The sequence below is a fragment of the Nylanderia fulva genome, unplaced genomic scaffold (assembly GCF_048542155.1).
Source record: "Nylanderia fulva isolate GAGA-0341 unplaced genomic scaffold, ASM4854215v1 Scaffold17, whole genome shotgun sequence".
NCBI classification, from domain to species: domain Eukaryota; kingdom Metazoa; phylum Arthropoda; class Insecta; order Hymenoptera; family Formicidae; genus Nylanderia; species Nylanderia fulva.
Window position 1 is genome coordinate 4,237,860 of NW_028189945.1, and position 24,554 is coordinate 4,262,413.

At 37.4% G+C, this 24,554-nt stretch overlaps 1 protein-coding gene across 1 annotated transcript; it reads left to right on the top strand.

Annotated features, from left to right (window-relative positions):
• The first annotated feature begins 4,143 nt into the window (after positions 1-4,143).
• On the top strand, positions 4,144-24,127 carry LOC114944249 (MOXD1 homolog 1-like). The gene is made up of 10 exons (XM_029320064.2): positions 4,144-5,624; positions 19,525-19,674; positions 20,693-20,866; positions 21,098-21,181; positions 21,556-21,745; positions 21,992-22,257; positions 22,449-22,867; positions 23,119-23,309; positions 23,429-23,559; positions 23,805-24,127. Exons 1-10 carry the CDS (start codon positions 4,602-4,604, stop codon positions 23,961-23,963), a joined length of 2,787 nt encoding a protein of 928 aa, XP_029175897.2. The 5' UTR covers positions 4,144-4,601; the 3' UTR covers positions 23,964-24,127.
• The last annotated feature ends 427 nt before the right edge of the window (positions 24,128-24,554 follow it).

Sequence of the window (24,554 nt, forward strand, 5' to 3'; positions counted from 1 at the left end):
AATTGTCAATTTTGAAATTTGTTTCAAAACTTTTTCCAGATGATTAAAACTCGTTTGTAGTTTGTAGCAATCGCAATCGAAATTTATATTCATGGAAAAAGCAGATTTAAAAAAAATCTTTAAAATTGTCAAAAATCATTTTTGACAATTTTTTTAACACTTGCATTTTCTATACTGTGCAATTACAAACGGAACGAAAATCACTAAAATCAACTTCAAACGATTCTAAGAAAGACTGCGCAATCGAATTTGAGATATGTTAAAATCGTGTGTTGGTCATATATATCATAATTTTTACTTTTACATTAACTACAATCGAAATACTATATTTTCCGAAAATTAATTTTTTGAAAGCTGTGTGCCAGATTCAGGAAACTTAATGCGCGACATTTCTTATAAAAAAGTGTCCAGACCCCGACTTTAAGATATATCAAATCCACTTGCGCATTTTTTTTGGAATTATTTGTAATTGTATTTAGCAATTGCAATCGATATTAATGTTGATAGAAAATCATATTTGAAAAATTTTTAAATCAAGAAAAATATCACTTTGACAATTTATTTAAACAATTGCGACCTCTAATCCGTACAAATTGGAAATTCGGTGAATTTAAGTTATGTAGTTAATAGAAATTTGGAAAATAAAAATTATATATATAGTAGAAATTCGATTAAAATTATGTAGATAATACAAATTTAAAAATTTAAATTATCTATATACATATATATTTATCAATATAGAAAAAATTAACTGGATAGAGTTCTGCTGATCGAATATAAAACCTTGAGGGCAGATGCCGAGGCGAAGTATGATTATGTAGCAGGTGTATATAATGCCAAGCGTGCGTACGACAGGTGAACAGGTAGAGATGGTTTTAATTTTCGTCTCATAACTGCCACCGAACTTTTGGAAAGTTCTAACTCGAAACCTAATAAACAGAACAACAAATTATTTATATGCCGCACATTGCGGAAATTAATTATAATGCAGTATAATTTCGACATATTAAACCATCTTATACGCCAATTGTTACAATTTTGTTACCGCAAGTAAACATTGCTAATCGAAATCTTATCCCAGCATTTATTAAGAGCGTTTATTTAATATGTCAAAATTATATATTAGATTATATGGCTTAATTTCTGCAAAATGTACAGCACGTAAATGATTATAATTGTTCTGTTTAGATTTTGAGCTAAGACTTCCGAAAAATTCCAAACAGTTCCGAGGCGGGAATAATTCTAGCGTAAAAAAAATCGATTAATATCGATCTATCGATGCGATGCGATAGCCGCGAGATTTCGTCTTGGTATGCGCGGACGAAAGCTCGTCTCGCAACGATTTATTTCGGGCACCGATGCGCGTAAATATACGCGCGCGGAATACGCGATCGAGATCGTGCGTGTCCTGGTGTCAATGATTCGTTCGCATGCACGTGCAATCGATAGGAATGAATTGCTTCTTATGCTCTTCGCGCGGTGCTTCACCAATTTTTCTCAGGGCTGCGCAATTTGCGTCGTGGATTCCTCTTTCTCGTCGATACGAATCGGTAACCGAGTGGGAGAGATGAATAATTTCGCCGGATGCATACAAACGTATATACGACTTCTATATACGATCGGCGTATCGTCGTACATCTTCTCGCAGCATTTCTTCATGATAAGAATACCGTTTGCGATTTCCTCAGCGTGCCCAGTTGATGGGAAAAATCAATCGAGCGATTTGTCCATTTTGCTCTAAGAGACGATGCTCCTTTATGTCGATGAGGCTGTAAATCAAATCGTTATATCGACGTCATAAAGTTAATCTGGCATGCCATGAAACAAATCTTGATTCTTCGCAGTCGACGAATCTTCTGACCAAACTAGTTTCGCAGATGTCAATTAGCTCCTGTCGGCGAGAATTATATACGAATGACGATGGACGTGTCAATAATGTGTATCGTAAAATTAAATTAAACTGCATTTCGATAAAACTTTGCGTCAAGACAAAAAATAAATATATTAAAAATCACACATTATTTATTTTAGATTGTAAAATATTTATTTTTTATTTTTGAACATAATTATCATAGTATAATCTAATGGATTTCTTAATTGAGTCTTATTGAAAAACGTCTTCAAAAGTCTTTTAATAATTATCGTGAGCTTTTAAATGATTTAGAACGGCATATACGCATAAACACAATGAAATTTTGCAAAATTTGGGTTGCTGAATTTTTTGTCGAGTTTTATTTACGCGAGACATTGTATTCTCGACTATCGATCGATATTCTCGTTTAAAAGAATAAGGATCGGCAACCCGTCTCACTCGTAAAGTATAGTGTTTCAATGTCAGAGTTACAGGAAGCAACTCGATACAGTTGGCTTCTGATGAACACGTGCGCACGCTTAAGCGGAATAATATATCGCCGCCGAGAGTGGATGGGATTCACACGATTAAACACTGAATCAACAGCACCTTCAGTGATATTGATATGAATCGACTATTGATTCATATAAATCGTAATACATTATATAAATAAATGTGCAATACATTTCCAATACATTTCCAATCAGAAATTTATTTCACGCGATACTTCAATAACTCTCACACACAATAATCTATTTTAATTCAGAAAGATATTAAATAATGTATTAACTGTATAAGCAGTGTTTGCTATTATCTAAATAAAATTATATAAATGATCATCTAGATAAAATTTTGGTATCATCTTTTATTTATATAGATATTAATAAAAATGTGTTACCTATATCTGCATCTTAGATGAAAAAAAGTGTTACCTTCATGAAATTATCCAGAATAATGTTCAGATAATTTGGTTTACAGTCATAACACATAAAAATATTTAAATAATAGAACTTAAGCAGTATAAGTGATAAAAACTTACAAATAAAAGTATGAATATATTTTTATATCCTTTTTATAATTTATATTTTTTTATAACTGTGTTTACATAAGCGGTCTTAAAATATATGTATTTAAATGCAAAATCATCTTCATCTTATCTAAGATGAATTTATATATTTTACCTTTATTTAGCTAATTTTAAAATTATCTAAGCACTGTGTATAAATATAAAAAAGTAAAATTCACATCTAAAAGTTGTCGAAGTTGAAAAGGAGCGAAGTTTCGCAAGCGCTGCTTCATCGAAAAAGGGCCGAGGGTCGCCGCGAGAATATCGTTGGGGAACAGAAGGGCGCGTGCCAAGGGTTTGCATCTGCTGCAGTCTGCTTTACAGCCCCTCGTTTCTTTTCAAGAAAGAGAGAAGGTCACCGCCATCAGCACCGCCGTACACTGCCATCGACGTGTGCATAAGTCTCCGGTTACAAAAAAGAAAAAAAGGGAGGGACGCTTCCGCAGGAAACGCCTCGACGAGATCCCTCTTCTTTCGTCCCTTATTATTGAGCGTTCTCGTAAAACGCGCGAACGAGCCAGCATTCGATGCTGGAATAATCATATATGCGTAATAATCGTATATCGCGCAATTATTGCGCTCCAGCGATCCGAGTAAACACGTTCGCGAAATCGTGAAGAGGAAATTTTTGCATATTGCGACCGCTGTGATTTTTCGCAATGCGATATATATATCGCAAGAAATTTATTCTCGCATGTCGCAAAATGTTATAAACAGTTCGGAGCCGAATACAAAAAACGCAAATTGATCCACGACAAACGTTGCAAAAACAAATATATAATAAATAAAATATCAGTTAAAAGGAGAAAGAATAAGTGCATTTAAGTAAAATAACTCGAATAAAGCAAAATCATAATTGACACTTTTTGGCTTCACTATTTTGAAAAAAAAACCCACGAAACTAAATTAAATTAGAAATTGCTCTTAAACATTGTTTGTTCCTGTTACTTTCAGCAACGAAAAGGAAAAATTTTATTTTGTTGCGTAGATGCGTGTGGATTCAATTTCCTTTCATTTTCTACGTCGAAACGGAAAGATACGTGAAAGAGAAAAATTGTATATGTGTGCGGCTTAATGCGGCTGCCGGCTACGAATACACACAAGTCGGTAACACGTCCCTATATCGGAGGGCCCTGAAGGAAGGGGACCCGAAGCCAGGTAAGCAGCTGCGAGCATCTGCAGGGGCAGAGCAGCAGCCGCGTGTTTAAATTAGTCCCGGCACAACTGTCGTGCGCGCAACATGTATGAAGGAAGATCGTTTTCGAGGCCTGTGTATTAGAAATCGAATTGACGAAAAATCGTGAAAAAAGGTGGTGGTGATTAACACATTTCGAGTTATCTTCATTCTTCTTTTGCACGCGTAGATATACAGTTCGAGATATTAATCAAAATTAACTTTCCGATCAAACAAAACAAATTTTTATTCCTGAAAAAATAATTTTTTCTGAAGCTTGCGAACACACGATGCTTGTAAATAATTATTTCACAGAGATTACAATTGAATTCGAGTATAACAATTAAATGATGATAGTGATAAATTGAATATTTCGATTGTGTGTATTTGATTTGATAGAACAAAGAAAGAAAAAAAGAGAAAGATAAATTAATGATCTTAATATTGAAAAAGTGAAATAAACGGCAAAATTTGTTTAAATGATCGTATGAAGAATCAGGAAGCGGAAGATGTTGCTACTCAGGGTGATCGTAATATCGATCATATGTTGGATCGTAAAGTGCGATCTGCTGGATCTTTATGTTCAGCACATGGATGAGACTATGAGGACAAAATTGTACAGTAATAAGCGACATTCTATACATCCCGTTTCCAGAAGGATAAAAAGGAGCTCCGAGGATGAAGAATCGCAGTTGGAAATTTACAAGAAGATACGATTGGAGGAGCCAGAGTGGTGGAAGCAATGGATAGCCTGGAAGGAAATTTCTTATCCAAAGGACGTTTTGGACTATTTGAATGAACAAGAGAAGAGAATCTCTTTTATAAAAGACGCTTTGGACCATTTGAATAAACAAGAGAAGAATCTTAATCCTGATCAACACCAAATGCTCTCGAATACGATGCAAGATTCTAAAGATCCTGAGGAAACGATGAAATCGACAGCATCTAGCATCGTTAAAGACTTGAGGAACAACGAACCTCCGATCGTTCGTGAGAATCAAACTGATGTCGGAAAATTCGTCGTCGAACCTCTAGAATTTGCAGGAGATATTTCAGCGGAAAACTTGGAGGATCCCGAAGAAATGGAGAACAACAAGGAGAGTTTGGACTTTGAAATCATCAGCGAGAACGAGCGAATTAATCTGAAACCATTCGATGATCCAAGTTTCAAAAGGATACCGAAACTGTTGGAAAACCCGATACCAAAGAAGTATTTTCCTCTCACGGAAAAGTCAATGAAGAATCACATCGAGGACAAGAAGATGAGATTCGCAAGAAGCGCGAAGGAAGGTGGAAATAATCGAGGAGTATTTAATGCCAAAGCGCCAAAGTTCACCAGGTACGAGAAGCTGGACGAGGACGGTGACGTGATCCTCGAGTGGGATCCTTCGGACAACGAGGAAGTGACGTTTAGGGTCACTGCTAAGACCCTGGGCTATGTCGGCATCGGCTTCAACGAGAAGAGCCATATGATGGGCGCAGACATCTTACTCGCTTGGGTGGACGATCACACTGGCGTTGTCAATCTGCTGGTAAGTTTCCTGCTGGACTTTATTCCGATGTCACAATGATAAGATTGATCGATAGGAAAGAAAAGATAGGGCCTCGCGGTCCTCGCCGTACAAAAAGGTATCGGAGCTGCATAACTTTAACCTGCTGACTAAGCTAGAGTCACACATGTCTATATTGTCGAATTCTTGCTACAATTTCTTATATGTAGTTGTAATGATATTACATTATTAACGCATACACTGGAATACATTATTTATTATCGATTTTTTGTTCAAATAATTATTTCCTGAAATAATAGTTATTTTAATTGAAAAATTTATTCAAAAGTAAATTAATATATAAATATTTTCATAAATAATTTTTTTCTCGTGATTATTGATCCTTTATAATTATTATATCAATTTTTCTGAAACTATTTTTTGTTCAAATAATTAATTTCCTGAAACATTAGTTACTTTTATTAAAATATGTAAATATATTTTCATAAATAATTTTTCCCCATGATGCTTTATATACGCGAAAAATTATTTTCATGCGATTGCGAAATGAAATTAACGCGGTCGTCGCGCAAAAAGTGACTTGTGTATAGGTATGAGAATGCGAACAAGGATTAATGAAACGATCGCGATCTAACTAGATGAACTAATGGATCGCTGTCTCGTCATTCAATCGTGTGGGAAGTACTCGTTTTCTTCTTATCGTCTATCGATTGCGCAACACATCTTGATCTCGACACTTTTTCTTCGATTATCTTTGTGAGTCACATAACGATTAAATGAAAGTACAGTTCGTCAGAATTATTATAGAAAATAGACGCGAGAGGAGAAGAGAGAGGAGAGATACAAATTATAAAATTCTGTCAAAGAAGTTTTTCGAGAGGTCTACAGGATAATTAACCGTAATTAATTGGAATAAAATATCTTTAATCTAAAATAAATATAAAATAATATAAAATACGATAAAACTGCTATTTTTGTAAATACGCGTGTATATAAAGTAGAACTTGTAATATATGTCAATCGTATATGGCAACACATAATCTTGATTGCTCTTGACGACGACACGTCAATATCGGAGATGTTCGAGAGGAAAAAGCAAGGAGGAAGAAACAAACTCCTCGGCTTGATTTCACGCCGAAACAGCTCCCCACGAGACAGTTCGAAACCTGTCGGCGCATATCTCTCTCCGGCGAAAAGAGCCGGCGAAAGGCTACGAAGCAGGGAGATAGGTATACAAAAAGGGGGCGACAACAAAGAGAGGAGAGCGAGGTGGAGAGATGAAGGAAGAAGAAGAAGAAGAAGAAGAATGGAAGAAGCACTGAAGAAAACGAAAGGAAGGGAAAAAGGAATTAAAGAAACGAGAAAGCCGGGGAATTAAAGGAAGATTAAGAAGGCGGCCGGAGCAGAAAGGGAGGTCGAGCTTGAAGGACCTGCGCGAGGTTCCGATATATGGGGGGAGAAACATCAAAAGGAGTATCAGGACTAGCTCCGAGCCGCATCTCTCTCCGTTTCGAGCGACGAAATAGCTTTCGAAGCCTGCTCACGCAATACCGAATCGTATTAATGAGAAACGTTAATTAACGCGACGTCACGACGTCCGATGAAGCTGTCTTCGTCTTCGTCATATCGATGTATCGCGGGTAGGCTTTGAAAAATGCGTAGGACGGTAAACCCGCTAAAGAGAAATTATACGCCCGTCAGTAATAATATAATTTTGATGTGGGCAAAAATAATGGCTCGCATAATTATAATTTATTATAGTGTAGAGCGATAATCATCGCGTGACAATTAAAATTTCGGAAAAAAAGTGGCACGAGACGTTTTAATTGGTGACCAGGTACCAGAGAACCCAGCGGAGAGACGAGGACTAAACGATGAAGGTCCGCAGAACCTGCTTCGGCCCGGACCCTATCCTCTTCTCCGAAATCCTAATCTTAATTAAATTTATATTCATTACGCTTGACGACGCTCGGCCTCAAGGAATTCCTTCCTTTTCCCTCCTCCGTTTAACACGCGGAGGCTAAAAACGCGGAATTTGCTCGGCAATTTCTTGTATTACTATTATTCGACTTCGTAACAGCATCCTTTTCTTCTGCGTTTTTCTTCCATCCTAAGACGAATTGATTCTATTTTTACCGCATCGGGGACTCTTACATTTATTGTCCAGATTGTAAACCCTCTTTTCGCAAAAATTCTTCTTTTCTTCAGAGCAAATTCGCGCCTCGTCTTCTCGCCAGGAAAAAGATCAAAACGCGGTTTCACGAGAGTCACGCGATGTATACCCGGACGAGTCTTTTTTAGAGTCATCCGAAATAAAAATTCGAACGAACGAACGGCGGTTTTCCATCGACTTCGAATTTTCGTGAGTCGATTTTATACCTGATCTCGACCCAACTCGGGCAAGAGGGTTGGAAGAAAAGAGGGTGAGACGAAAGAAAGGGACGAGGGATGGCGAAGGAAAGGCACGAATCGGCGAGGAAGGAGAGAGGCGCGGATCCAAGAAAGGGTCGGGATAAAATTAACGAACGCGGTTCCACAACGGACGAGATAACGTCGTGATAAATTTACGTCCGACCTCTCGCCGCGCGTTTCTTCGACGCGTATACGCGATCGATCTACCCTCGCGTGCCCTTCTTACCTTGATGAATTGTAAATCTTCCGACGAGACGGACCTTATATGTGCCTCATCAACGTAAAGATAATTCGTCATTGTAAATTATAATTACGTAATTTGCGTAAATTAATAGAAACGTCTTCAGGTAATTATATCGTGCTCTTTCTCGCAAGCAGTGTTTCTTGTTATCTAATAAAACTATCTAAATAAAATTATATCATCTAGATAACATTTTGGCGTCATCTTATTTTTATATTTATGGATAATAAAAATATGTATTATCTATGTCTCCATCTTAGATAATAAAAAGTGTTATCTTTATTAAATTATGTAGAATAATGTTCAGATAATTTGTGATTTAGAGTCAATAGTCACGTAAAAATACTTAAGTATTTTTATTAAGTAGTAGAATTCAAGCAGTAAGCGATAGAAATTTATCAATGAAAATATATTTTTATATTCCTTTTATAATTTACATTTTTTTATAACTGCAATGTATTTACATAAGCGGTCTTAAAAATAATTTAAGTTATCTAGATGAATCGCTGTATAATTTTGTCTTTTATCTGGATATATTTGAAACAAAATTATCTTCATCTTAGTTAAGATAAATTTACATATATTTTTATCTCATCTTCATCTAGTTAATTTTTAAATCATCTAAGCACAACACTGCTCGCAAATTTATAAAAAATTTGACAATTGACAAAGAATATAAATCTACCTCTTATATTTGTAGAAATATATTTTCAATAAAATATATATTAAATCAATGCGACCTATATATATATAATTTTTTAAATATTACGCAATCTATAAATTTTTTATTTAATATATAATACTATAATTTAAAAGCTACAGCGCTGCGCAATGATCGATGCAAATCAACTTTTTTTCTTACTAGAAACAAGAAGGCGTTTTTAATCGCGAGCATCATAATCGGCGCGCAGAGGCCTCCCGTTGAGACGACAATTTGTTATCGTTGACGGTAACCCGACGTGTTCATATATGTATACACATAGGTATATAACATGCGCATGATGTTTCATAAAGAAATTCGCGTTTGACAAATATCATACCTGTTGCACCGATGCACACGTGATGCATATACATAAACTCGGATTCAGCCGGCCCGGAGGCTGAAGGCGCCGGCGGCGAAGGATATACACACTCGATGTGGATATAAGGGTTGCGTATGTGAATTTTGCGTGGCCGTGTGCGAAGATCGGGGACGAAAGGGCAAAGAGAGGGCCCAGTCAAGGCCTCCAGACATCGTCGACGGGGGGGCCGTGCGCGAATCTTCGAGCATCTTCGCTGCGGAGAAGAACGAAAAGATAGACTCGGGTCCAGTGAAACGATGGGGCTATATGTGTGCATATGTGTATACATATACATATATAATCGAAATACGCGATACCTCGGACCCTGAAAGCTCCGAAAGAATCGGCCGACATAGCGGGACCTCTTAATAGGTTCCGCGGATTAAAAGGTGAATGCAAGTAAAGTATGCGCTTGAATTAGGGAGTGAGTTGAAGGGAATTAAATTAGAAAATCAAAATCAAAAAGTGGATCGTTAAATCTGCGATTTAATTATGTCTCGATCGAGCAGGATGCCTAATCCAAGAGGACATCTGAACATCCTTTCAGGGTGTCTAGCGGTCAGGGAAATCTGGAAAACCGGGCATTGTCAGGGAGTTTTAGAAATTGTCAGGGTAAAGTCAGGAAATTTTACTATTTATCTGGATTTTCTCACATTATTCTACATTTGTCTCAATAATTTGACATTTTTCATTAAATAAATATAAACTTTTCCTTGACTCTCAGCACGCGAATTTTCTGTGTTGTTAAAAATCTAAATAGTTTATAGTGACACGTTTGTTTCGATTATCGTACATAATGCAGATTGAAATTTTTGTTTTTTTTTTTAACTTCCGAACCTTTTCATTGTTGAGAAAAATATCTCAAGGATTTCATGATTTAACATTTAATTGATTTATCATACAGATATATGCAAATTATATATTTGGAAAAAATAATACTAAAAGGTCAGGGAATTTTTTTCCTTGAGTCTGCTGGACACCCTTCGGATGTCCTCTGATCGGAAGGAATTCGCGAAGTAAAATCGGATAATTAATGAATCGCTATTGATTCGCCGGTGAATGGATCTCGTCGGCAGCCAGCTGGTTACAATCCGCAGAGTCGTCCAGAGTCGTCCAGCGTGACCGACAATGCGTGCGTATGTACACGACGATTACGATCGTAATTTATTACCGCGCCGGGAAATACAGAGTCGCTGCACGAGCGAATCTGAAATGCACGTAATCTGCGATCCGTCCATCCCCGTCTCTGGTCCCGGCGGGTCTCTTCAGGGTCCGTTCAGGACGTCCACGGACAGACGGACGGACAGTCGAGCGCAACGGTGCATGGACGGAGCCTCCTTCTTCCTCCATTCGTCTCTTCTTCCTCTGCCACCACCTTCTCCTACCAGATTTCGCTGCGATTTTTTTCTCATTATCCCGGACGAGAGCCCTCTTCTTCGTTTTCTACCACCGGCCAACACGTTTTCGTTCTTTTCCAATTCCACTTCAACGTCGACCTCTCCCGCGCGGATATACTCGGCCGCTATCTTCTCACAAAGCGCAGCGTACATGCCGAAGAAACGCAAAAATAAAATCCCTAACGTGTCTTGGATGATAGCCGGATTAGTGGTGATTAATGATTATCGCGTCGCGTTAAAAAATTCTTAAATAAAAGAACACCAAAATTAATGCGACTAATCTGATAGGAAAAAAGATACTTCTTTCGCTGTGTAATTTATTATTTAATAATTATCATTAATTTAATTATCAAAGTAAATAAATTATTTGTAAATGTAAGAGGCAAAAGTTTGAAAGATATATTTTTACCTGTAATGGTGAAAAATCGTAGATAGCAAGCCTCGAGGTGCAATAAGGATTCGTCACGCCGGTAGCGTGTATTAATAGCACGATTAGCGGCGCGGAAAAGGTGTGGATGTGAAAGAGAAGCGAAAGGTAGAAAGAGCGTCTCGGTAATTTATATATATCTTCGAATGTGCCCCAAAGGTGGGTCAGGCAGCTGCTCGACTTTATGGTGTTATTGCGTACAGCTACGCCGTAGAACTTAGGCGTCAACAACAAAGATGTTTACGCCTGCAACCTATGGGGTACAGGATCATGGGCGTCCGCAGAATTTTTTCCAGGACGGTGCATGATTTGTTTGCTTTTCATTTTTCTTATCTTTCTTTTTATTAAATTTTATTTTTATTATGTTATTTTCTTCTTTTTATATTAAATATGCAAATACGTTCCAGGGTTTATTCAAAAGTAGAACATGCTTAATTTTTTTACTGATTCCAAGGAGGGCAATTGCATGTAAAAAAATTTGATGACGATACAAAGATATATAAAAATTTTGACTAATTCCAAGGGATCTTTTTTCAATGGTAAAAGTCGACCAAAACTGGCAATCATTTATTATAAATAATTAATTAAAATATAACGTTTCGGCTGTCATTGCAGCCCTTTTCAAGTAAATCAAACGTAAATGCATAATAAATTAATACAATAAATCAAATTCACTGCATACCACCGACAATATTCACCATTGTTTTAATGAACAATGTAAAATTGACAGAAGTAAGCAAGAAATAAATAGATGTTAACAGTTAGCAAGAATCTTAGTCACTGCTCAACGTTGTATTTTAATTAATTATTTATAATAAAAGATTGCCAGTTTTGGCCGACTTTTACCATTGAGGAAAGATTTTTATTACTGGCAAACCTTAAAGATTATTATCTAATTCCAAGGGAGGCAAATGCCCCTTTTTGCCTCCCTCTGCGGACACCTATGGTACAGTGTATTATCCGCCGTACAAAGAGGAAACCAAGGAATTTGCCAGAGAATTTGTCTATCTGATCCGTCTTCGCGCTAATCATTGCTCCCTTACCTCGCTTCTTCTTCTTCTTCTTCTTCTTCGTGTCGTGGAAGTCGTCCGGTCGGTTCCACCGCTTTATCTCGTTTCACGCATTACACCGCGGTTCTTTGCGGCGACGAAAAGAAGACGAAAGGAAATTCCCTTTCGACCGGAGAAGAATATTTCACGGATTAAGATTAACCTGGTGCTTGGTAACGTATATTTCAGTCGGTGTTTCTTCGAACTTAATAAGAATCGTTCTTTTTTTGTACGAAGCTGCCTTTTCATTTTAGTAATGTATATTCGAGAAATATCTAAAATTAATGTATTGTTCTCGAGAAAGAAAAATTTAATGAAATGTATATTCGATCAAATTTCTGAGAAATACCGTGCCGAATTTTTTTCTTGCGTCTTCTTATTCCAAATAAGGTATAACATAAGCGGGGACCAGAGAAGGCACGTCGGACGGAAGTATCGATTATAAAATCAATCGAGCGGATACACCGAGGAGGCATTATTAATAAAGGAAGGACGAGGCGCTTATTCCAGAATTCTTCGCATAACCCAGCCAAATGATTTACAATTCTCCCATCGCGGAACCGGTCCATTCTGGTCAAATAAAATATCGTCCGTATCGTGCCATTTGTTCACTCTCAGTGAACTACCCTTCGGAATCACGTAGCTGAATTATCGTTTCTTACCGCGATCTCCTCCGTGCTCTCTCTCTCTTCTCGTAATCCGCTCTTCGGATTTGCGAGAGCCCGATACTTTACAACGTCTGTAACAACCTGCCGTAAACTGGAGAGAACACCCCACAGTAATATTGGATTAATTAAAAAATTTGTAATTAATAGAGGTAGCGACATTTAAATGTTGCGAGCTATTTGAAATCATGTTTTCCGGTTATAAAAAGTGTTAACGTTATCTAAGTTATCACATTAAATGATTCCATCGAGATGGTAAACTCGTTGAATTTTTTGAGATAAGCTTTTAGTAGGCAATACTATACGTAAACCGGTCTGCAAGTAATATCTGATGTCGAAACTTCTTGATACCAGAAACTAGAAGCACAGAGATATAATATTGTAAAAGTAAAAATTTGTAAAAATAACGAAAGAAAATAATTACTTATATTTAATTAAACACATTTGTAAAACTTATAAAAATTCTTATTTTATTCATATCGAAACAAGATCAGCTTTTCTCTTAAAAATCAGAAAAAATATGCACCGTGCATAAAAATTAATTTTAAAAAATTTGTAAGCACCAATATTAATCTTAAAAAGGAAAGACTCGTCGATTTAATTCCTACGGTTTAAAACTCTGATACATAAAATAATTCTGAGATATTTCGACATTTTTTTTATGGAATACAACTAATAAAAAATTTGATAGAAAAAATAAATATAAAAGAGAGAGCGCGGAAGTTTTCATCTCCGTTACAAGACAGCTTGATATCAAGATAACAACTTTAGAGTTAACGTCCTAAATAACCACGAAAACGTCTTTCTTCCTTTTTGTTTACCACAAGTTTTTCTTTTCATTTTTTTTTTATCATACTGACGTTACTTGGTATACTTACCGGTAATACGTAGCGGCTTGATGAGAGTTATACGGACCCCCTTTTTTCGGGTTCCGCCTCGCCTCCAGGCCAGAAAACAACGCTCAGAAAAAGAGAGCGAATTAGCGCTGTTACTGGCTGTCGAACCGCCGAGAAACTGGTTCGCAGAAGCACTCTCATGTTCCAACGAAAGTTTTACCTAGTTCTCGATTATTTCGAAATGTCGAAAACACAGAATTTCTAAAATCGTTTAAAACTCGTTGTTTCAAACAAGTAAGCCTTGATTTACGCCGAAAAGATAACTGCACATATTCTATATATTATTTAATTAATGGCACAGCATCTCATCAATTTTTTTTAGAGTTCTAATTGTTTTAATAATAAAATAATTGCGAGAAAGAAATATACGAAAAAATATTCATTTTGTCGGAGCTGAAGATTCTCTCTTGACTTAAAGCGCGTCTTTAAGTCGATCGGTGCGACCGATGAGAGCAGGAATTCTATCTCCGCGTGCGATTAAAGTAGTAACCGCGAGAATCGTTAAGCGGTCCGCCGAACAAATTGCGGGGGACGCGCGCACCCCCGAGCAGGCGTCTCCCGAACGAGGGGCTTTCCAACCGCATTTTAATTCGTTGATTATTATTCCGCGTAACCGCTCGTAAAACCGGCCACGATGAGCCTTAACGACTCGCCGCGCGTAATTGCGCTTAACCGCGTACGCGCGGCTTCTCCGACGCCGCGCCGACACGTGAGAACCGGGACCGGAATTGCGACTAAAAAGCTCGGCATAATCATCATTTCTCTGTCTCGAAGGCAGACTAAGTAAATCAGTTCAGAAATCAAAAACGAACGGGGCAAACTGCGAGATTTCCTCTCTAATAATCATTTCTAAATGTACGCAGAGAGAATTTTCTCTTGGAATTTACCCTGAAAATCATGGTAATCGTGGACAATATGATATTGCAAGAATTTGATAAAAATTTCTCTGATTAATATTTACCACAATAACAATATTAATATCTAGCACAATAAGATATAAAATATACTCGATTAATTTTACTATGGACCTGTTAATATTTTTATTGTGGTAAATATTAATCAGAAAAACTCTTATAAGATTCTTCCAATACCATATTGTCCACGATTACCATGATTTTCAGGGTAAATTCTAAGGGAACATTTTCTCCGTGTAGGTTCTACAACGCTGCTTTATTTCGATACTTTTAATATTATTGTAGATTTTTTAATGCTCAGTTTGGCTCGTAAGCATTAAAAAAATATTTAAGTATATTGTGTACACTGAACAAAAATTTAGTTAATTCTTATCAGTATTTATTTCAATACTGTCGAATAAATCATTTATTTGAAACTGATAATATTGATTTGATATGAAAAATATTTATTTGATATAAGAAAATCCTTTTCAAAACAAATAAATATTTATTTATTTCAAATAAATGATTTATTTGGCAGTATTGAACTAAATACGTATTAATTTAGTCATTTTTTTCAGTGTATAGTACTATTAAAATATATTCAAAAACAAGATAAAAAGCACTATTATCCCTTCAGCTAGTTAAATTAATTTTTTACATAATTACTATGATAAATAAATGTTTTAATATAATTTTCTGGTAATAATATATTTTAATTAATAATAAATAATTAATAAAAATAATTAATTTTAATCAGACAATTAAACAGATTTGTCGTTTGATCTCTTTACAATAATACAACCAAATTACACGAGTTACAAATCTGTAAGCATAATAATTTGAGCAAATATCACCGATCACCACGTCGATTCTTCGGAGTTCCCGAAGGACAGAGAAATCCTTTATCCCTTCTCCCCGAGGAGCGAACTGCTACCAGCTGCTGTTCTGCCAGGTGGTAAAAAGGAGATTCGGAAAGAAGGGGAAAAGGTAAGGTACCAAATACATGTGAAGAAGAGAGAAAAACAGACAGTGCGGTTGGTTTCACCAACGAGTCGGGAGCGAAAGAGCAAGCGAGAAGAAAGAAAGAAAGAGAAAGGTGCAGGCAAGAGCAAGATGTAAAGAAGCAAGCTAAGCTAAAAGAGGAGTGGAAGAATAAGGAAGGGAAAGGAACGAGAGGGAAGAGCGACCCAAATGCACATATATTTCAAAGTGCAAGAAAGAGAGAGGAAGAAAAAATGAAGAAGAGGCTACCATCAAAACACCTGGCGAACATCGTTCTGCTAGTGGCGCCTCTTCGAAGAAATTCCTTCCTTTTTCTCCAGGACCATGGGATCCATGGGAACCGTTTTCGGGGCACAAAGCGACAACGCACGTTTCCTTTTTTGTGGACGCTACGATCTATCTTACGGAAAAACATTCCATACGGAATATTTTGCGACCGGGATTTCGGGATCTCGCGTATATTTCTATAAAAATATACGCGATCGGCATTCATACGAGACACGCATTGTGTGCGAAGCGAAAAAACCGCGGGAAAACGATGCGTCCCCCGACATTCTGTTTTTGTTCCCTTGTCGAAGCGTCACCCGAGAAGGATCTTCGATCTCTCGACGGACCCGATCTTAATCCCGATCTTATTGTTAATCCTGATATGAATAACTTATGATGCAGTATCTCTTCGCAATTTATAGCAGATTTTTAAAGCAGGTTACGATTCTTTAGAAAAACTAGAAAAGATCCTTTTTTTATCTCCTTGGCTCAGGTCACACTTATGGCGATGCCTCGTGAATCTCACATTGCGATAGATAAATAAAAAGTTGATTAGATATGCGGTGAGAAAGAATGTCTCGCGGCGGAGCCAGGATCCGCGTCACCGCTCAAGGATTCGTATCCTTGCCCGTATATCTTGGGAACACCTCGCGAGCAGATACTCGCGTGCGACTCTCGCAGGAAGAACGAGCGTGACGTCACATCCGTCGAATTAATTTTCCGCGTCTCGCAGGCGTGCGTGCCAAGTGGATCGAAAACACCTCTCGATTCTCTTCTCTTGGGTCCTGAATCCTGACTTGGATTTAAATTGCAATTTTCTCTCTCCTCTTTCTCATCGCATCGATAAAGTCATCGATTCATCGACTATACATCCTGGAGCGACTAACGAACCTCGAACAGTAGCTCTTCGCGCGAGGATGATCGCGATAATGACATCGTGGACGCATTCGTTATCCTGCACCGTGAGAGAACCCGTTTTTAAGTCGGGAACACGAGACACGTCGTTGTCAGCGGCGTCGTGACTCACAATCGCAGAAAATCAGGTGTCTATGTCGAGAGCCGGCTCACATCTCGGCGGATCATTTGCATAATATTTTCGTCTAACGAGCCACTTTGCGGCATTTTTCATCTCCTCCCTCTCTTTCGATACAGACAATCGCGATAATCAATCATCAGAATTCGATGGAGTTTCCTCTTCTCTTTTTCTTTTGAATTTTTTCTAGTTTTCGAAATAATTAATTTCCCAGACGCGAATCACCTATGTTGCTTAGAATTGTTCTCGATAAATTAGTTTAATTAGTTATTGCCTTTACGGCTCGATCTTGTGTCTCGAAATAACTTATTCTAGTGTGAAATTACAAAAGGGACTGCCGAGATATGCAAATGACTCAAATTTACTGTTAAAAATTAGCGTGAGATTCTCACACGTTGAAGGATAGACTCAGTTGTGAAATATCAATTTTTCGATAACGATCGAATAAATTAAAAAACGGCCTTCTTTTTGGATCTCAGACCTTTTAATCGCCGAACAACGCGAGGACCGTATTAATTAGCCTGATGGCGATGAGAATATCCGGATGCCATGAGAAAACCGTCGCGAACTTCGTGAGAACGCACTTGAACCCTACGAAATTGCGATGCTATTATACCACTGTGATCGAGATAAAAAAAAAGATTCTCGTAGCCTTCCGGCAAGATTTATGCACGCGTATTATTATGACACCCGGACGTTCGGGTTGTTCCCCGTTAACGGAACTGATTGTAATTAATCCCACTTATCTATATACTCGAAGATCGAAAATCATATATTCACACATGAAGTCACTGCGAAAAAGTTTGAAGAGAAAAATGAAAGAGTGATCCTTATTTTTATTGAAGATTTATAATATATGTATAATCCTTTCTTCTGTTTTATATTTAATAATAATCTCTGACTTTTTTAGGCGCATATCTTGGTATGTTAAAAATATATAGACAACAAATAAACATTGTTACATTGAAAAAAATGTATTGAATTCGAATATTTATTTCAATACTGCCTAATAAATCATTTCTTTGATATAAGAAAATCCTTTTCAAAACAGGTAGACATTTGTTTGTTTTAAATAAATGATTTATTAGGCAAATATTGAAATAAATATTTATTAATTTTATAATTTTTTTTCAGTGTACAGTTTTCGTTAAAGTGATGAAAATACAGCGTATAAAATGTCAGCAATACCATGGACGTCTGCAGGATTTTTTCCAGGAGGGAGCATAATTAATTTTTTAGTTTTCAATTTTTTGTTTATGCTTAATTTTTTTAATTTAATTTTTTTGTTAATTTGTTATATTTTCATTTTTAAATACATAAATAAATTCCAGTATTTCTTTCAAAAGGAGAGCAAATGCTCCCTCTTACCGCCTTCTGCAGACGGCCATGATAGCACAATAATCACAGCGAGACGAAAATATATAATTTTAAAGTACAAAATGCGCAGAGATACAAATACTTTGCAGATCATTTTAATGGTGATGAGAGCATCTCCCTCCCGCCCTCATCCCTCTTTCGTATCTTTCCTTATTCACATTTCCGCCGGCTCCTCGCAACGTTTCGCGAGACGCACTTATTACTATTTCCTTTCTACACGTGCTCGTTACGAGACACGTAGTACTCCACCAGGCATGACGACGCCGCGGCAATTATTTGGATTCATTACGAGCAGGAAGGAGACTTCCCTTTCAGGGTTTCGCCGCTCTCGCTCCGCGCACGTCAGGGTGCGACCCACCGTAACCGGGGCCCAACGGACCTAAACGCCTGCGGCCTGCCTCCCTTATTCGCGTGCGCTACCATAACAGCTGGGGGAATCTCGCTTCCTTCTTTTCTTTTCAAAGTCTTGCCGCCTTCTCGCCGGGCACTGAAATATTGGCCCGTGATTTTAGACATCTCTTCATAAAATCGCAACCGCGTACATGCAAGGTGTGGACCGGATTTGTCACATAATTCCGCAGAGTTTTTGATAAATTCTTAATCAATTTTTTTTTGTAGAAAAGATTTTGGTAAAATTATTTTTTTCTTGCAAATATTTTAAACTTTTGAATAAGGATAAAAAATATTCTATCCTTTTGGAATTCAAGTTACTTAATTCTTTGTATATTTTTAATTTAACATTTTTATTAAGGGCATAATAATTCTAAATTAATTAATTAATTAATAAAATATGAATTCCAAATTAATTAAATAACCCATAAGTGTGATTCATTCGGAGGTATGGATGAAACATCCTTTCTCTGTTGTGACAAACCATACGTCATTCAGGCTGCTCGACCTTAAAACATGAATGAAAACCGCGGCGTGACATATAAAAAAATGACACATTCGTCGTACTTTACTTAAGCAAAGTAAAAGAGAAAGTAGGTAAGGCCGAAGAAACAAATTGCGTCGGACAGGAGTCCCTAGTCCCAATTCGCCGCGAATACAAACATCTGGCACTCACCTGACCCGATAAAACTCTCGATTTCTCATCCAAGGTACAAGGAGCGAGTTTTGGGGCCCGCGGCATCTTATTTCGACGGGTACGTTGAACCTCCTGACGATAATTCTAACGTCTCTCTTCTTCGTGTTCCAGGACTCACATGGTATCGAGATGAAGGCCGCACCGGTTACTGACACGTCCCAGGATGTCAGGGTACTCGGTGGTTCGCAAAACGAAACCCATACCACTGTCACGTTCGCCAGGAAGTGGCAGACGTGCGACCCTCAGGATCATCGGCTCACAGTAAGTCTCAAGATTAAAATATAAAATAATGAATTACATATTAACATTTCTGTTATATAATTAAATATAAGTAATTATTCATTCTTCAAATGTTATAAAATGTCTCCCGCTCTACCTTAAAAAATTAATATCTCCATTAATTAACAAAAAGAACAAGTCGTTAATATCTAACTTGATGATGAACACAATATTATATATTCCTCTTCGAATAATTGCTGTAAATTAAAAATTCAACACAAAATATTGTAGACGGTGAACATTATGAATGACAAACAGCCGCTTATAAAATTAAAATCTCTGCCACGAGAATGTGAGAGACATACTTTGGATTAAAAATAAATCTTATAGATTCCGAATCTCCCCGGGAGGGACTTCAAATATTACACATAATTGAAAGGAGTCATTCGGATGCCAGGATGATTCGCAAGCGTGCATTAACGCAGCGAGGGCCGGAAATTTATCGCGCCTCGCAAACGCCAAATTACCTTCCGACCTCTAATCTGCTACTCTGTAATTAAAACGCGTGCAAAGAAAGCAAGTTCTGCTGCGCGCATATCTCACTGCGGTTCGTACCGGTTCGAACGGGATCCTCGAGGAAAGGGTCCGAGGAAACGAGAGAGAAAGAGAAAGCGAAAGGAAGATTTACTATACAACCGTCGCGACTCCGTAGAATTCGCGGAGGACCCTCTTTCGATTTATGCCCGGGAAGCAGGGGCCCCGCAGCTTTTAAGAGACCCCGAGGCCCCGCTGCTTCGAATTCCCGCGGCGGTATTTGGGCATTTAACATGCCGTCTGTCCCTCCAACCTCCCTTCCCTCATCGTAGCACAACCCTCTGGCGATTAATGCGATCCGCTTCTAATTGCATGCTATGTAATCCGCGTTTGGAATATTATTTGTCGCGATAGAGATTTTTTCCAAAATAAAATATCCAATTTTTCCAATCGTTAATATCTTAAATTTTAATATGAATATTATCGTTGCCGGTTTAAACAGCGAAGTTCGTTCGTATAATTCCAGGAGGACACCGTCAGAGTACTGTGGGCTCTACATCCAACCGATCCAGAATTAAACACGGCTATGTGGCACGAGAATAGACGAGGAGGAAAGGCCCTAAGGCTGAAGACAGCTGCGGCACATTCGCCACCGCGAGAAACTCGAAATATACGACACTGGGACGTGAAACTTAACCAGGTAAAGTAATGAAATACACAATTCTTCACCCTCATTTTCATCTTTATTTATAGCTAACAAAAATATAAAGGTTTCACTTACTATTTTAACGTTATAAAAAATAATATCAATTCTGACGAAGTTAATGCCAAGGAATAAATGAAGAGAAATGATTAATCTGTTTCGACGATTTTCTTAATTCTATGCGCGTATTAATGAATTGTAATTTTAATACCATCATCGTTTTGACAGTTTGAGGTGGTCGACACGGACACCATCTACTGGTGCAAGATCTTCAAGGCCTCCTCGCTGAGAGAAAAACATCACATGATAGGGGTAAGTCAGTACACGGCGATGCAAATTTTCGCTACAGGTTTCTCAAGTAGACGCGAATCTCTCGAGGAAAGAATAAGTCCCGGGAATGCAAAAGGTTGGGCCTGATTCGTATGTGCTTCACGAATCACGATCATTCATGCCGGACGTCGCACGACGTGGACGTCATTAGAATAAAGCAAAGACCCGGAATGATGTCACTGCGTGTACCGGAACGTTCGCCGACTGTCAATGCGATCTTGCGACTGTTCCCAAGCTTCCCACTGTGAAACTTTGCTCGAATCAAGCTAAAATATATATTTTCGATCGAAAGTTCTTTCATGTAAATTTGAAAAATGAGATGTGAAATATTGAACTCATCGCGTTTATAATTTCAGTACACGCCGCTCGTGGAGAAGGCCAACGAGGATCTGGTCCATCACGTGATCCTGTACGAGTGCGCATCGACGTCGTCGATCCTCGGCGAGCATGCCAGGATGTCGGGTGCCCCTTGCTACAGTCCGACGATGCCACGAGTATGGGAATCGTGTCTACAACCCGTCCTCGCTTGGGCTCGTGGTAGTAAAGGTAAATTATCTACAAAGTGAAGACAAAGTATGTTGAAGCCACGATCGAGTCTCTGTCCCCCTCGACGAGAGAATTTGCACAAAATTCTCCGCCAAAATACGTTCAAAATGTTGGCGAAGCTGTTATTTACTCTGCAATCTTACCCGCGTCAAAGAGAAATCGAGAGAAGAAGCTTTCGAGCGACAAATTATATTGCTTAACAATTTTGTTCAATAAGTAGTTTAATAAAAGTAAAATATTCCACAGGGGAGTGGATGCCGGAACACGTCGGTATACCTGTAGCGGAACACGGCGAGAGCTCGTATTACATGCTGGAAGTCCACTATAATAACCCGAGCATGAAGAAAGTAAAAGACAGCAGCGGCGTAAGACTCTACTTGACTCCGAAACTTCGTCCTCAGGAAGCAGGCATCCTCGTGGCCGGTGTCGCAGTTAGCCCTCTTCATTTAGTACCCCCGAAGCAAAAGGAATATGCTACCGCCGGATACTGCACTCCGCATTGCACCAATAAGGTAATGTTGGAAAAATGGAAATTGAAAGCAGTATTTCATATTTTTTATAAGAATATAAATTATATTTTCATAAGAATATTTTTTGTTAAAATAAACATTTAAATTTAAAATTAATAACGTGATAACGTGAACAAAATAATAAAGTAAAGAATATATGAAACTAAAAGAGTTAATTTAAATTTCTTTTCCAGACGTTCCCCGAGGATGGTATCAATATCGTGTCGGTTGTCCTGCATTCACATTTAGCCGGACGTCGTCTCAGCTTGAAGCACATTCGACGAGGTAAAGAATTGCCGACGATAGTCCAGGACAATCACTTCGACTTCGACTATCAACAGTCTCATACGTTGGAGAAGGAAGTGAAGGTGTTACGTGGGGACGAGCTCGTCGCTGAATGCGTTTATGGCACTTTGAATAGAACGAAACCGACTTTAGGCGGCTATGCGGCTACCCAGGAAATGTGTCTGGCCTTCGTTCTACATTATCCCAGGACATCACTCGCTGGTTGCTATAGCGTGACACCTGTCAAGGATCTCTTCAGGACCCTCGGCGTGCACAGCTTCAGGGGGATGACGATGGATTACTTGGAGAAGCTATTCCTCATGAATGGGTGAGTTATCTCGCATAGTATTATTAGACCACATCATAATTTAATAAATCGTTATTAATTCTTCTGTCAAGAAAAATCTTTTAATTTAATTGAATTGTTTATTGAAAAGAATTATATTTAAAACATATTTTTTCAATATTAATTAAGGTAGATTTAAAATTGGAATTTTATTGTATATGCATGGAGTATTATTTTGATCGAAAATTAATTAATCTTATCACTTTGGCTTAAACTTAGTATTTCTTTTTCAGAACCGACTTGACTCTGCCTTCGACTTATGAACAACAGCTTGCCGCTTCTCCGTTCGGGAGACCAGCAGACAATATCGATAAGGCTCTTGTTAAAGAAGCTGAGTCCGCGTTAAGAGCGATGAAAGATCACACGAAAGAAAGCGAGGACGTCTTCTCGCGACTCATTATCGAGGAGCCCGCAGAATTCCGAGGTAAATATCATATATAATAAAAAAATAAAGAACAAAAATATAAATAAATAAAAATATTGTATGTAAAACGTAATTCTAGAAAATATTTCTAACAATGGTTTTCTTGGATGAATTTCCAGGTCGCACTATGGCTGAACATATGCTGGCTTTGCCATGGACGGAAGAATTGCTAGCAAGATCGATAGAAAATAGTCTTTATCACGGCAGACATATGACATTCTGCAGAAAAAGAGACGACCAATTGGCATTGGTAAAATCTCTCAATGCAATTAAAACACTTCTAATCAAAATTTAAAATTGTATTTACGTATAGCTAAGAATATGTACCTGTATATTCTTATACGTATAGTAATATTATTATATAATATATGTTTTTCTAATATGTATATATACCAGAAAGAGTTATTAAACTCACAATTTTTATAATTTTGCATATATATAATTTTTTATTGCTATTGTTATATATTTTTTATAATTTTTTCATTTCTGTTTCAGCCGACAGATATTCAGACCTTCCCAAATTACACGGCATTACCGGAAATAAACGACACAACTTGTACCGAATTTAGGAACACGTCTGGTTCTTCTGGAATTTTTTATATCTCCGTGATAAATCTGGTCACTATCATCATCGTATCGATTGTTATGTTGTAAGACACTCGAGCAAATAAAGTCAACTATAGTTAATGATAAGTGTTACAGGACGAATGCGAGTTTCACTATAGATTACGCGATTATGATGCGAATTATTTTTTTATGTTACGTTTCTTGTACATGTCCGAATTTACGAAATAAACCTGTTTAATTTATTAATTTAAGCGATCTTACCTTGCACGAGTGATTTCCTCGAACGGTTTTCGAGTCCTTGAAACAGATCGGGAAGTTCCTAAAATATTATGTTGCTGCTCACTTTCTTTCGTAAACGAACAGAAGTTTTCAAAAATTTTTATCGAGCTAGCGCACATTATGAATATATATATAGGTATATAAATGTAGAAATATATAATATAATATAATGTGTAAATATATATTAATAATGCGTATTTATATATAAGACATACACAATCTTCCCATTTTGTAATGAGAGTTTTGTATAAAAATAAATGTGTTTGTAAACGTTGTACAATATATATTTCTGTTGATACCCTAGAAATATTCTTTTTTTTTCAATTTCCATTTTTTCACAAAAGAATATAATATACAATGCAGTAGAATTTTGCTAGACTAATCCACCGTTTAAAACAA

Bases quoted from the DNA above. Each gene is read 5' to 3' on its own strand.
- LOC114944249 (XM_029320064.2), top strand. From the start codon at position 4,602: ATGTTGCTACTCAGGGTGATCGTAATATCGATCATATGTTGGATCGTA. The intron at 21,746-21,991 runs GTAAATTATCTA...AATATTCCACAG, and splicing joins TTGGGCTCGTGGTAGTAAAG to GGGAGTGGATGCCGGAACAC. The intron at 22,868-23,118 runs GTGAGTTATCTC...TTTCTTTTTCAG, and splicing joins AAGCTATTCCTCATGAATGG to AACCGACTTGACTCTGCCTT.